This window comes from Dufourea novaeangliae, unplaced genomic scaffold (genome assembly GCF_001272555.1).
Source record: "Dufourea novaeangliae isolate 0120121106 unplaced genomic scaffold, ASM127255v1 scaffold39, whole genome shotgun sequence".
NCBI classification, from domain to species: Eukaryota; Metazoa; Arthropoda; class Insecta; order Hymenoptera; family Halictidae; genus Dufourea; species Dufourea novaeangliae.
Genome location: NW_015373918.1, coordinates 1954097 through 1970088, shown reverse-complemented (window position 1 = coordinate 1970088; position 15992 = coordinate 1954097). Strand labels below are relative to the sequence as shown.

At 39.6% G+C, this 15992-nt stretch overlaps 1 protein-coding gene across 1 annotated transcript; it reads right to left on the bottom strand.

Moving 5' to 3' along the window:
• Nucleotides 1–1981: 1981 nt before the first annotated feature.
• Nucleotides 1982–8637, bottom strand: LOC107194390 (zinc finger protein 512B-like). Its single transcript, XM_015584009.1, has 4 exons — nucleotides 8512–8637; nucleotides 3181–3438; nucleotides 2592–2753; nucleotides 1982–2163 (listed from the first exon to the last, which is right to left on the bottom strand). Exons 1-4 carry the CDS (start codon nucleotides 8635–8637, stop codon nucleotides 2038–2040), a joined length of 672 nt encoding a protein of 223 aa, XP_015439495.1. The 3' UTR covers nucleotides 1982–2037.
• Nucleotides 8638–15992: the final 7355 nt, after the last annotated feature.

Genomic DNA, 15992 nt, shown 5'->3' with positions numbered 1-15992 from the left:
AGGAATTCGTTTCGTTAGTTTTCCGTGGAAATCGACCCGCGAGCCCTTTGTCTGTCCGCGATAAAAAATCCTTCGACCATGTATAAACAAAGACCGATGGGGAAACTCGATGGGGGAGGGGAAAGTTCACATCGTGACCCGTATTCTGGCTCCCTCCACGAGATCCCGTGGAAGTTCAGTATACCGGGAAGGCTTCTAAGATCGCGCGAAATCGCAGTCAAGGTTCCGGTGAGACGTGAAACGTCGAGCCCCGTGGGTAGCCTCTAGACAATGAGGGATCAGATAGCACTCGTAAAAATCAGGTAATGGCTTGTCGCACGAGGATGTGTCGAAACATTTCATTCGCACATTAATTAATACCGCAGGGTACAGTAGACGTTCGATAATTGATCATCTCGGGGCTGTAAAGGGCCAAAGTTTTAGGAACTAATCAATTAACGAACCGGCAATTATTGAGCGTTTAATATAACTCGATTTCCCCCCTGATTAAGGCGACATTCTGCACGGATAAAAGGCTTGTTAACGTTTTTTTTTTGTAATCGACCCAGACCACCGATCTAGCTCGCGACGACGTGATCCTGAAACGATTTCGTAGATTTCTGTTCGGTTGCGTCAGCGTTGTCGCGCGTGAATTTATAACGCTAGAGTGGTCGCTGGTTTCCAAGGAATCGGAGCTCGATTTGAAGGCTGTCCGCGGTCTCGGACACGTAAAAACTTGGGCAAAGGTAACTGGACACATTATAGTCATGTGTGTGGCCGTTGATTTTGGTCATCGAGATTGTTGAACGATTCTTTGAGATCGTTTGCGCGGTTGGATGTCGCGTGTATTTTTCTTGTTCGGAAGATCGTGTTATTGGACAGGTGATTTTAAGAGGCACTGGAATCAGGTATTCATACATTATTATGAATGAAATGATTCATGGAGATGAATCATAGTACTTGCATAAACATGGTCCTTGTGGGATGTGTTCGAATGTAAACGTTTCAAGAAAAGGTTGAACTAGTTTAGGTTTATGGAAATTAAACCTGTTCAAATCTTTATTTCATGAGGTATTGCAGGCCTTGTGGAAGAAACAGAATGTAAACTTGAACTTTCTTTGATTTGTAGAAGCTTTCTAGTGATTTTCTAATGATAAATTGTAACTGCTAAATTGTAAGTACTTCTATCAATATAGATCGTGAATTTTAGTTATATCGTGTACAGATAAACACGGCTCTTTCTTAATTAATTTCTTTCGCAGTTTTAATGTCATTTTTAATCCGTTCAAACTATTAGAACGCAGATTAAATGATTCAATTTCCATTTTTATAAATGAGTCCGTAAAAATGCCGGTTTGCATAAACAGCTGCAGTGTAGTTACTGGAAACCAGTTTGACGATTCTTGTGAAATGTAGCTCTAAAATAAACATAGTTGTGTTTTACAAACATGAATATGAGGGTTTGGGATCTATGCTTATAAAAATCTTTCTTTGACAGATCTGGGATGTAATAAAATCTGGATGTATCTGTGTGTTCCTGTAAATACTGCAAACCACGTTATATTAATTCAAAATTTATAATACAATATATAATTGCATATCTCCAATACGTATTTATAATATTTACAATGTTCATGAAAGATATTCTGCATGTGACCGCAATGAAAAACTTTGTTTACTTAAATTTTGCGAGTACAGTTATTTTCACTAACAATAATAGCGACATTATTAATGTCATAGAAATTTAACTGGAAGGCACGTTTTCCGAATGAATCTTAAACCCGCCATGATGTTGGCTCGAAGCCAGTGTCAACATATCTTCAAATCTTTCTTAAAAAACAATAATGGTCCAAAGGAATGACAGGCTCGGTGGAGAAAATAACAGACGTTTCTTTAAAAAAACATTTATAAAATCAATTTATTGCATGATTTGTAGTTACTACGACAGGAGAACGTGTTTTGGTACGGCGCTCGTCACGATGTCTTTTGCGATGCTGCGGGGGGTGGGTTAGGTGGAAGACTGAGGGGGTTTGTGGCGTGTTTAAGAGTAAAATTCATCTAGTAGTGACCCCAGCCATGTTCCTTAACAAGAACGGGAACCTGTTGCTTAACAAGGATGGGTTGTGGAACCGCGACTGGAACGGGGTGTGGAACCGCGACTGGAACTGCATGAGGGACTGCCACCTGAAAATAAAAAAACAATAAGAGTTAGTTATAAATTATCTGGAATAACGGAATCCAAACGTGTTAACTAGTGCTACTACAGTGAAACTTAATTTAATTTTGTCAAAATTTCGCTAATGGTTTACGCCAGTCAAATTTAAATTTGATCTGGTATTGGGTGATTCGATCGGTAACGACAGAAGGTCTTATCGCGTTCGGAATCAGCGTGGAAATATAATTCGGTAACTAGTGTCCACTAAAGTATACGTTAATTTTGATTCTACCAGAATTCCACCTAATGATTCGTCAGTGAAATTTAAATTGCTGTGGTATTGGATGCTGCGATCGGTTACGACAGGAGGCCATATCGCGATCGGAATCAGCGTGGACCGCATGGCTAATTAACGGAATTACGAACGAAATCGAGACTATCGATCGCTTCGACTCACCTTGACGGGGTATGGGGCGGGCACGGGGACGGGCACCTTAACTGGAACCTGGACTGGGACTGGCCTGTCGACTGGGACCTGGACCGTCTGGGTCTGGACTACTGGGTACGGCTTGGGGACCACTACTGGCACCGGGACTGGGTGTGGGACAGCGACTGGTACCTGAAAAAACAAAACAGTACATACCATTTAAATTCCTTCTAAATACCTAAATTAAAATAGCCAAAAAATGGGTAACTATGAAAACGTAAAAGATCGACGAAACAGACAAAATTTGAAGTTTATCGATATCACACAATTCGATATCACATGATTCATTACAAAGATTTTCTAGATGTTAAAGCTGAAACTGTAAGTTCAGATTGCTAGTATCATTTCGCATGCAAGTCTGTTCATTGCTCAACAGTTAAGTACCAAGTTCTGCATTAATTGAAACTACGGCGACCACACGATCGGTTTTCAGAATTTCTGGAAACGTCGTAGATCGAAGAAGGAAGAAGAAAAAACACGTTCAAAGTTAATAGAGCGTGTCGAGTGTTGTAACACAAGCACGGCTCGTGGTAAGTTTCATACGCAATTTTGTTCTCACCTTAACCGGGACTGGTCGGTCGACGGCGACTGGGTATGGTTGCGGGATACCGACTGGAACGGCGACAGCTTTTTCCTGAACAACGACTTTACTGTGTCCCAAATCACCGCCGACAAGTCCACCATCCCAACCGCCCAGACTAAGTCCGCTGAGGCCAACACCACCCAGACCAGAACCGCCCCAACCTAAGTCAAGCAGACCACGTTTCTGGACCGCTTTTTCTTCGGCGACCGCCACGGTGATCAGCATCAAGCATATCTTCAAGTGAAAAACAATACGATTAAGGGCTTGTTAATTTCGATGTTTCTTTGGTCTAGTACATCATTCAATTTAACACCCTTGATTTTACGATTTTCCGTAGCGACAATGCTCGCCTCGAAGTTACTTCTGGTGTTTCTCATTTATCAAAAATCGTAAATATTAATTATTGATAACAAGACAAGTAGCATGTAACTTGAACTTATATGAAATGAATAATATTCATATTTATTATGTTCGATTGGAAATCTACAGTTCGAGCCCGAGTCCATACCGTGAGTCAAGAAATTAAACTAAATCAACGGAAAGGTCGTTTTCATCCTGATAAATCGATCTCGACAGAAAAATATGAAAGATTCTCGGCGCAAAGCATCGTCCACTATAAACGTTCACATGATCCGACTCCTCACTTGAACGGTAATTATATTAAAAAATGGATCCACAGAAGGAGACGAATCGTCCCTGGGGTGTCTCGTCGCGAACTTATGTTAAACGTACCAGGACCCTCATGGTGAACCGACCGGAAAATACTTTGGCTAGGCGTCTCTCGGTAAATTAAATTGGTTCTGTCGCATTCGAGGAAAACCACCCTTTATATAGGGAATTCACTTTCATTTCGCGCGTGCACCCCGCCAATGGGAAGCCAATGGCCGTTCGTTCGGTGTTCTATCGCCACACCTACCGTCACACTATTTACCCACGATACATACAGCCGCATACCGTCGCACATTATAATACATAATGTGCGTTACACGTGTGTGATTGTATAACACTCTAAACGTGAGAGAAAACTAAATAGAACGTGTGGGGCACTTTATGGAGATACACATACAACTATTATATACATATATTTATATATATATATATACCGGAGCTCCGTGCATTTCGAGCTCACAGCAACTTTAACGAGGCATCGATCGCGGCATTTCGAGGGGAGACCCGCGATCGTGAGACTCGTAAACTCAGGAACACGTTCAACCGCGCACGGATCGAACGGATCCATCGTTCACACCCTGGGAATCGATTCGACGACGAGTACAGTCGCCACGCGTTGTGTACGAATTCATTTTTCGTATCGTCTTTGTTTTGATATTTCGACGTGCTGATCCATCCCCGAGTTGTTCAGACGTAATTCGTTTTTTTCGTATCGTCTTTCGTTAGGAAGTTTGTATATTTCGACGTGCTGGCCCTTCACGGAGTTGTTAAGACGTAATTCGATCGAGGACATCGATGATTCTTCAGTGGAAAGGAAATTTGATAATGAAAGTGTTTTGAGGTGTTGTACTGTACAGTACGTTCGTTCATGATATAGTCTGTGCGATGGATGGTAATTGTAAATAATTTATACCTGGATGAAAATATCAGTTGTGTGTGTGTATTTCGATGGAGAGAACTGCGTTGCACGGGTCACTGGAAATGTTATGAATGGTCATTTGTACAATTTTGTCGTGGGAAGATAGTATCTTCTCGTTTGAAGTAGTGTCTGAGGGAAATATAATTTTAGAGACTTAATTATAAATATAGGGTGTTCTTTTGTTGGTAGTGCAACCGGGTATCGGGTGACTTTGTATGCTAAAGTATTCAGGTTGATCATTTTTCGGGTGCTTCGAGCATGTCTGTCCATTATCGACTAATACTACTTATCGGAAATATTGATACTATGTGACGGTATTACCCATTAATGGAAGGTTTTCCAATCGTACGGTATAATTCAAAAATATTTTTGCAATTTTAATTTAAAAAGAGTCTTATTGTGAATGGGTGAAATATAAATGGCGCAAAGTAAATGGGACCCAAAGATAGCTGAAAAGAACATAGTGTTTGCTAATATTTCCTATTCGATAATACACGAATATTATCGAATACGTTCGGTGGATATTTCGCTATCACACCACGTAATATTTCGCAGCTGATCAAGCGACCGTAGTCGACGCCCGCAATTAATTGCACAAAGTCAGAGGTACATGCCGGAAATCAGGACGAAATTATGCAATACATCGAATACAGTAACACGTCGACGGTAATGGAACGGTCAAGCGGGAAAATTATGTCCAGAAATCTTTACGAGCTGGCTCAGATATTTCCTGATTTCCAATCACCGCTCGGTTTTTCGATTTCCCGACCGTCTCGATTTTACACGTAACCCGTTCAATTTCGATTCTGCATACTTTCGATAAAATTCCAATAAATCTTACCGAAGTATTTCTATTATATGTATGTTAATTCATGAAATAACTTTCATACCATATAGCCCGACAAAAAACCAGGTTCATATATACCGCTACATTTAAATTTCATTTCAATTAGATTGTTGATTCATGTTTGATTCATACCAGTACAGTTCGACGTTTAATTTATGACTCTCCAGGGGAATTGCAGCAATGAATTTCTAACGATGATCTGCATCGATCATAGCGAACGGCCGATCGCGCAGTGGCCATTCACCTGAGATTATTATATTTTCGGCCGCGCGTAAAAGTGTCCATAAATCGGATTACTTCCTGATCGAAATAGGTGATACAAAAGAACCGTTACATACAATTCAGTGTCTGATTGTAGAAAAACTTGATTAGCGATCAACGAGGATCATAATCGCGTCCCACGTTAGATCGGTTATGTAAATTGTCTAACGAAATTTAAATAAAAAGTCCCTAGTAATCCGATCGTTATTAATTACGTTGCTCTCATATTGACGCATTGTATCCTACACAAATGTCGTCCATTTGAAAAAATTTCGAGTAATTGATCGTTAAATAATCGGAAACAGATCGTATCGGTGCCGATTAAACGGTCGATCTCATAATCGACCGTGTGAAGTGATCGATCAAATTCGAATCGACAGAAGTAACAGTATATCAGTTGTACATTCGTTAATACGTCGTATAAGAACAGCTCAATCGAATCCTATCAGCAGACCCAGAAGTTCATCGATCCTTGTTTAGTGATCAGAACCGGAACTGGAAAAAATCTCTCCCCCGTATAGAATTTCCTTCCATGACTCATAAACACAGTTTCGTGACTCGTTAAGCTGTACTGTCTATCACGAACAACTTCTAAATCGAATTAGTACCAACCACCCCGAAACGCCGCGGGACAAAGTGGTTCGCCAGTGATCCAGCAACCGTGACCAATGTCGAAACCGGACAATTTCATTATCGACACGTCGCATATCGTTTATCAGTCCAGTTCGCCAGCGTGTCCGTTGTTATTGTTCGTTAATTACGATTCACATGACACGTCAGAGTTTCTAGAGGGTCGTACGAGTGAAGGGGAAGGGAAACAAAGGTGCCAAACTTCGTCATTAGCGAGTCGAAGCTTAGAAAGCGTGACGTAATACGGAGTTTAGAAACACCTGCCCGGTTGATTAAGAAGTAAGCACTGGATGGCTCGAAGGTGTTATCGAATCGCGATCTAGCGGATCGTCGTTTCACAAGCGATTTTTTGGACGTGAATGATACGCAAATCGGAATCGTCAACCGGTTTGGTTGTACGAATGATCACGATTATCATTCCCGCGGTTTTTGCCCATTTACCGAGGACACTGCTTCTTGTCTGTACGCCTTTCCATTATGATCGTGTTTTACTGTTTATTGTATTATACGTATGTATCCTTCCACGAACGAATCACCTCTTTTTTTCAATTATTACGACATTCATGCGCGGCGTTGGTCGTGCGAAATGATACGAATTACTGCAATCCTTTGCTCAAGTTCTCGTAACATTCTCCATGTTTTACATTTTTGCAGGTAGTTATAAGAGATTCCGTCGTAATTGATGGATTTTATTCACTAAGTGTTTTGATTGATATACTAATGATATGTATCTGACTGTTAGGCACTACTTAGTATCACAAGGTGTTACAAACTGTGTGATTATAGAGAGTAATTCTTCTGTGTCCCATCATTCCTACCCTTGCCTTTCTCGTCGTTGAAAACTTCAAATAGACACACTGCAAGCATTCATTAAAATATACAAAATCAGATTTTGAAATTATTTAATATGTCGATAAATATATGAATAAAGATTACTATATTGATTTATACACGAAGCATTATCCTATGTCAGGCCCAACGACGAATTCCAGCCGTAACGAGAGGTTAGTTACTCCCCGAAGGATCGCTGTTACGTGAACGAATCACAACTGCGAAAATATTTGTGAACGTTTAACGAGATCGTAGCCCCGTGGCTTGCGTAATAGTCTACGCTTCAATGCTGCTTCTAACGTCACTTAATTACCGTGTACGCAGGCTGCGTTCCCCTCCACAGTGGACCAATCATAAGAAATTCCTGGACATTTGATCAATTTTTTTTTGTTGAAATCAGTCAAATTTCTACGTGAAAGTAATACTAGAAGAGTCAGTCTATTATAAACTATCGTCATTTATACTTTTTTCATCACTCTAAATAGAAAAAAATAGTATTAGAAATAGACATTCGCATGATAATGTAATTGACGACTGTTGTAGAGACGCGTTTCTAGTGAACATTTTACAATAATATGTTTCATAAATCCCATAACTGATAACATATATTAAAGAATGTAAAATGATGAATGAATTGTGACATTTTTTTCTATAATTATGTGAACATTTATTTAGTTTCAATAATTTTTATGAAGTCTTCAAAACTGTGTTAGATGTATTACTTTACATCGAGTTTAGTAAAAAGTCCCAAAATATCCCACCTTCTCGTTTATCACAATATGTTGTGAAAGAACCCTATTTTTATATGCAATAAGAATCATATCCTACTTTATCGTACTTTCGCAGTTATTTAAACCAAACAAACATACGAAAATTGTTTATTTGACAGACGCGTCTTTTCGCCGAATCGGTTTTTCTTTGGTTTCGTTCCACTGTGCCCTCCCCGTAGGTTGATTTACTTTACGATGCCTTTACGCGGCTTACTGTATTCTCTCAATTTCTCAAATCCTTCGTAGTTGATCCAGAGTTACTACGGCCTGCGATAAACGCGTACGTTCCTTATTACAAAATTCCACGCGAGGCCGTGACTCACGATTGTTACCGTTGAATTCCGCTCTGGGCATGAATACCCTTTAACGCAATTACGTACTGTATTTATAATTGGCGCGTGCGCCTGCGTGACTAAGGAATCCGTTTTCTTCTTCGTTCCGCCTTCGAAGGTGATCGTGGGCCAAGAATTCTTACACTCGTCAACGTTCAACTGGTACTGGGTCATTTTTTACTCACCTTTGCGTATTATATGCGAAAATAATGGATATAAGTGAGTAGTGTTACTCTGGATAAAGGTGTATCATTTTTATCCATTACTTTTAATTACGATAGTATTGACCGTCAGGTGAGTGATCTTCATGTTCAGATTTGAAATTAACCAAAGTTGATGATACAAGGAAACATCAGAACTAATAACTAGACTGTGGATGTTTATGCATTTATAGCGCCCTCTGACTCGCAAAACGTAGCAAAATAAAGATTGGAAGATTTAATATTATTTGTGCATTTCTATTAACGTACTGAATAAAAGAAATAAAAAGATAAACCTATAGTAAACAAAAGAAATTGTTTTTTTTTATATTGCTGTCCAAAATTGTAAATTTCCATAAACGTCCGCAGTTTATTAAAAGCAAATCTTAACTTCCACAGTTTCCATTTTGATAGAAATAAACTTAACTCTATAAAAGTTGTGGGAATGTTTATAGGTATAGGCGTTTATAATTGAAAAGTTAATCCATTGACAGGCTGCGATTACATACACGGTTTATTCGTTTTTGGAATTCAAAATGTAAATGAATACTTTCCGTGTCCACATCGCGAGGGCTTACACGCGCACCTAGTTCACCCATCGATCTAGAAAACGGGTTCGAGATTTCAATATCGGGCAGGCCACATTGACGTCAATCGTATTGGCCTCTGCGTGGTCGTGCCTCCAACTTCCTCTGCGTGCGGTTTCGATCGTGAAAGATCGTATCGTTTGAGTAACCGAGTGGAACGGTGTTTCTCATCCGTCAAGCACAGTATACATGCGTAGAGTCGAAACGCGAGGTGCAAATTGCAACAAATGAAAAGGGGCATGCTTGGTGATTTTACGGCCGGCGTATCACAATTGTTCTGTGAAAATTCAGGTTACAACTAAGAGATTATCAACATACACACGTTCGACTTCAATCTTCCGAAGGAAAAGTAAGAAATTGCAGTGTCGAAGTACGGACTTGCAACGCATGACCGATAGCTTACAATGACAGAGTCAAATGAAGTGTCACTAGAAAATCTTAGTAAACTTTTGCAACTTTGTTCTGCCCCAAATCATTTACAACGCATGTCCTTGCGTCTTGCTACCAAGTTCTTAATGTTCTTGAATGCAAGTCCTTTCTAAAAGCAACCGTGTTCGATAGTTTCATCATACACGTTATTAATATCCCTCTTCAGTTAATACATAGGGTTGCTGTTCTCGTAGTTTCGCCAGTGTATCGTTTCACATGGCTGCATGGCTCCATGGAACTTATCGCGAGTATTTGCATTACCCGATTTTCAGGATACCTGGCCTCTAGATTGCCAACGAAAATGCGTACCGTTCCTGTCACCCGTAATCCCGTATAATTCGCGTTCTGCGAACTGCGGTTGTTTAATTACACGCGTCGGTCGTGTCGTTTCGTGTGCGTTCCAAATGCAATCCCTTGCCACTGTTCAACCTGTTTTGTAATTAGTGTAACATTAACGATCGCGGTGTGATTATAGGAGTGTAAGCGAGCCTTACCTTTTTCGTACGTTTGCACGTCACGCCATTCTGTTGGATATCATTCAAGGATTTGCGGTGCACGTCAAGCGTGATCAATACTGCACTTGCGGTCTGTTTTCTACTAAGACGACCAGCTAAGAGAATAGTGGCAACAAGAAAGAAGTACAAGTCCGCACTTCGGAGCTGCAAGTCCTTAAGTCCTTAGTTTTCTTTGTTAGTTGGAAAAGACAGGTAAGGGTCATTACAATGAGCATAATGCTGGTAACACGATAGCCTCTCGTATGCATGTTCCAACCATCTGTTGGATATCATTCACGGATTTGTGGTCTAGAATCAAACATTAAATCCTTACTTCCCGTCTCTGGTGGACCACCTCGGTTAGTCATAATGCAGTTTCATTTGACCAAGGGGAAGTGGTTTAGCGAGAACGTTCAGATCAGTTCAGATCAGTGTGAGAGTATATCCGAAAGCTATTTCATGCAACACCAGTTGCATCATTGTTGCATTACAAAAAAATTACTAATAAAAATTCATCAACACAATTCTAGTACGACAGTTTTATCTTCTACTAACTTCATCTTCTGACTTTAATACTTGTCAGATTACTGTCAAATAATTCCCGAACGAATAATATGAAAAATTCCGTTCAAGGGATATTTAATTCGAATGGATACTTCGTGCAGCAGTTAATGCTATTAATAATTGCATCATCAGTTACGTTATTTCACGGTGAGGCTTGAAATACGGTTACGCGTTCGTGATCGAGAAAGGGTGTCGTTTCGTGTCCAGCAACTTAGTAGTGCGGGATAAAGTACAGGAAGGAGACAGGCGGCCCGGGAGAATAAAAGGATGAATTCCTGTTGATCCTTTTGCAGCTCTCACTTTCTGCCGGCGGTGCAGCTCGGTGAAAACAGTAACTGTGCCGCGTTGCTATCAAGATCCGCCTTACGTAAGGCGCAGTAACACGCGAGTAAGACCTGGTCGGGTCCTCTGGGTCCTTTATTACGCGTATCGAGGCTACCAAAAATAATCCTTGCCCCCTGCGCTCTTTTCCGGTTTCTTGTCCCTTCCAGGCCATAATAATAACAACACGACTTTATTACGTACATCACTGTATAAATACAAAATTGAAGAAAAGAAGTACAGTACAACAAAACACAAGGTCGTAGGTTATTATTGGTGGAATCGAAAAGATAATTTTACGTACAATATCTGGTATGAAATGTAGAATAAAATTCTTTCTTGTAAAGCTTGATTGCAGATGAGATTGGATTTGAAGAGTCATGGAATGCCGTACTATTGAAGGACTGGATACTTTGTCTGTGTGTTACTGTCTGTTTCTACTTACAACGAATATTGATGCTAGTGCGAAGTTATATGTTTTCCATTTGATTTTACTACTCATGTTGTGTTGATTTCCATGTAATTATTGTGGAAAATAGGCAGTACCATGCTACTGTCAAGATTTGTAAAAATTAACACAAGTAGTCAGTGACAGTTATGATGAAGATTCGTCTCTTCTCGGTTCAATCATAAATTAAGCTTCATCTGGCATCCAACAGATTGTAAATTGAATTAGCATATTGTTTACATGAATCTTCAGACCAAATGGACCCAATTTATGAAATGCAATAAGAATCAGCGTAGTTTATGAATCCCCAATGACGCCAACGTGACCTGAAAAAAAATTACCAAAATATTAATCTGTATTTAAATCAAGGTTTCCCTTTCGCCAGAGAGATGAGCGAATAATAAAGTGTTTTTATTTCCACCAGACTGCGGTATTTCTTCCGTCTTTGTAGCGAGGACCCGGGGGAGATCCTTTGTTCATCTCTCCAATTAAGTTAACGAATCCGAAGGTAACACCCACGTTGGAAACGAATCACTTCGTTATCATTACACCGTTGAATCATACAGGATCAGAAAAATTTCCGCAGAACTGGTTCTAACTGCGCTGCTGGGTACGTGTAAGGTCTGACCAGTGAAAGTCAAAAAAATTGGGCGACGAAAAACAGCCGGTGAGTAATGCCTCGTAATTGTTTCGTCAAAATGATCTTTTTGATTGCAGAACCAACCACGATCGCTTTGGAATCAATTACGTGGATATCTCGTTAAAGTTATGTAAATATTTTAAGAAGATGGGCTTCACTCTTGTGAAATAGGGATCACTGGTGAGTTGAAAACAATGATTAATAATGAACAGTCAAATGGTGAAATGAATTTTATTGGACAGAGCAAGATTGTAACAAATTTTGAACTAATATTATGATAATATTCTTAATTGATATCTGGAATTCGATGTTGCGCCAGACATCAGACATGAGGTACAAGTCCGACCGTGCAACCTCCTCGTGGTGTACCTTGGGTTATTCTAATGCCGGCGGCCCACTTTTCATGTAAAGTGCGATAAAGTGGTGACAAAAAATCATATGTCACCTCTTTAGATGTCGTTGTAAAGGGGACAGTTCTCTTTACAAAGTCATCTCAAAACGAATCCCCCAAAAAATTGTTTAAACTCCGTAGAGTCGTTTGAATTCGTGCAATTTGAAAAGAAAAAAAACAACTTTAGTTTTGCACTTCATTCTACAACGGAAAGTGATCTTCCAAGAAATGGAGTTCAAAATTGTGACAGTAGAGGCTTTAAAATGTGCCCGTACGATTTTTTTTACAAAGTTACAGTTATTCAAATATCGACAATTTTTCGGTTGAAATTTAATGATCCTATAATTTTCTGACGTAGTGTATTAACCCTCGAATGGAGAGGTAGGTTTTAAGATTCTACTTGGTGGGTTGGGATCAGATTTTAGCTTTTTTTACTATTTTAAGACGGGTAATAAGGAATAATAATTTAGTTATATAACCTATAATAATGTAAGTATTAAACGTTTACTAAATAATAAAGAATATTTGGAAACGAGAATACTAAAAAAATAATAAAAAATAGATTGGGGACAGCACAAGAGGAGCAATAATTTGGGTTGGATACGACCCGGACCTTACCATTAGAGGATTAAAATCGATCACATTATGTGCAATAGTCTACAAATAGATCATAAGTGATATGTTTAAGAACTACATTTAAATTTCTGATAAACTATCATATTAATTTCAAGTACCTACCGCCTGAAATGATAAGAATCCTCTGAATTATGAAGAACCCCAGAGTTCACAATGGAATTCCTGAAACACACGAAGACCACCAGGATGCAATACCTTAGAGGAAACGTGGGCTAGATAATTTCAGAACAAAGAGAACGGCAGACACGCGACAGACATACGTATCGGCGTGACTGCGTGCGGTACGGCACATGGTTCGTGATACGTGAGAAATTTCACCGGAATCGTACACACCCATTTCAATAGGCCGTCGAACATTTGGACAGCGCGACCATAGGTAGGGCACGGTGCGCGTGCGAAACGGATTCTTAATATTACTCATGGACAGTTACGTCAGGGGTTATAACGATACCGTGGGCAATTAGAAATGCCATTACAGAGATATTATCACCCATTACTCACGGGTCAAACGGCTGTATTGACTCCTTATCGATGTGTTAACGTGCAGTGTCTTGGTCAAGATCCTCGTAGATAACCTACGACGGGTAAATGATTTATAGAGTTTACCATGATCTACGTGAAATGATGTCATATTTAATCCTATTGACACAGATTCGACGTAGTTTACGTATTTAGGGCGTTTACTTTATCTGTGATTGGGGGATCCGTTAAATGCTTGCGAGTCACCTCTTATTGACTCGAGTCAGTTGTGCCTTTAGGGTATTTGTCTGCGACGTTTGATCTTGTTGACGAGCCGCCGTTAGAGCAAGTATTTCGTAGTTATTTTAATAGAAGAGAAACTTCAATGAAATTCTCCATTCATTTTTACGATAAAGTTTCTCAAATGAAAAACGCTATGTCCTATTTAAATTATATTTTCCATAATCTACACTGTGATGCAGGACAAATGAAATGTTGGTGATTTTCTAAGAAATCTGATCGAGCTGTCGTCAAACCTGTAAGAATAATGAAAATTTCATTGTTTATACAACACAATGATGGCTCATAATTACCAGAGACATCATTTATCAGTTATAATCCTCCGTTTACTTACTTCAAACTTCCTCTCGAAAAAGATCACACACTTGTTAACTGCTCGTTGGAATTCCTCAATAAATAATCGTTCCATAATAAGTCTCTAGATATATTGGCTTTCTATTTCTATCGTTGTACGTGCACACACGTGCCTCCGTTTGTATTCACCGGACCGTTTACGCATGGATCAACGTCAGAAATGAAACGGCGCGACTACTATATCGGAGGTTGTTGATCGATCGGCGCGGCACGCGACTTTTATCAGGGCCGATATAGCCCGATAGAAGTTGAAACCTGTTGACTGGGCTCCATTGGCCGTTGGGCGGGAGGGTCACCCAGCGGCGGCAACGAACAATAGCAAGGCTAACTGCGACCGCGGCAAAGCGTTAATTCCAGCACGGCCGTGGCAGAGAACTTCTTGCGGTAGGTCGCAGACCATGAAGATTAGTTATACAAGCCACGAAGAGGCGCCGCAGGCGTTCCGAGCCGACGGTGTAATTCCCGTTTCGCTGGATTACATATGTGATCACGATTTGCCGGCGGACACGTGTCAAGCCGATGGAAAAAGTCTATAAATCGCCGGACTGGATGTACTGCTCTTGAAGATCAATGGTAAATTTCAAACGGCTATTTCTTGTCCGAATGACTTGGTCGTTTCGATTCGCAGGTTGAACATGATATACACAGAATTTTATGGGTAATTGGGGGTGATTTTGAGATACGGGGGACAATGGTCAGAGATGAGCGAATTCTTTATATAGATCAGGGATCGGCAAACTTGGGACGGAAGACCTGTCTCTCACAATAATTTAAAAATTATTCGAGAGTCATAAATATATTTATACAAATAAGGAAAATTTAACAAGTTGTAATATTAATTATATATTTATTAAACGAAGAAAAAATCGCACAAAAAAATTGCTCTCATTGGTTTTTGGAGCCACATGTAAGTACCTAAAGAGCCGCTTGTAGCTCTCTAGCAGCAGTTTGCCGACTCCTGATCTCGATAGAGAGTTTTGAGTAGGGAGTTAGAGATAACAAAATATTTCGCCATTCTTAATTGATTAAACGTGAAAATCCTAACTTTTGTAATGAAGTAGTATTTCTTCTTGAATGAGTAGACACTTGGCAAACAATTATTTAATCTCATTAACTGTTTGAAAGCCAGAAATGTTATACTTAACAAAGAAATTGAATGGCATTTAGTTATTTATTGAAAAAATCACGTTCTCGTGGTGTGTAGAATCTTTACTCGCGAAATGTACTGGAGTGGCTAATAAAATTGTCCAATAAATTAACGGTCGACATAAATTTTGATAAAAGTAACCTTCCCATTTTCAGCAATTGTAAAACAAGAAATCTAAAATCTTATAATGTGTATCTCATTACAGATATGAAACGAGGTAAATATTTTATTATTTTAATAGACAAAAAAATGATTATATACTTACCCCGTTTTATATCCCTAACAAGATACACGTTATAAGATTTCTATGATTTTCTTATTCCATCAAAATCCAATTCAAACCATGTTAATGCACGTTCGAACGATTAAGAGTTAATAGAATGAATTTAAGGACACCCTTGGTAAGCTGGAGTAACCCTAATGCCACCGGTGAAGCAATCGGCCGGTTACAAGCCTACATTAACGACTCTTTAGGCAACCTATGTATATCGAAAGTGACGAAATCACTCATGCACAGGGTACAATTACAAACGCCTTATTTCACGAAGCAACACCATGG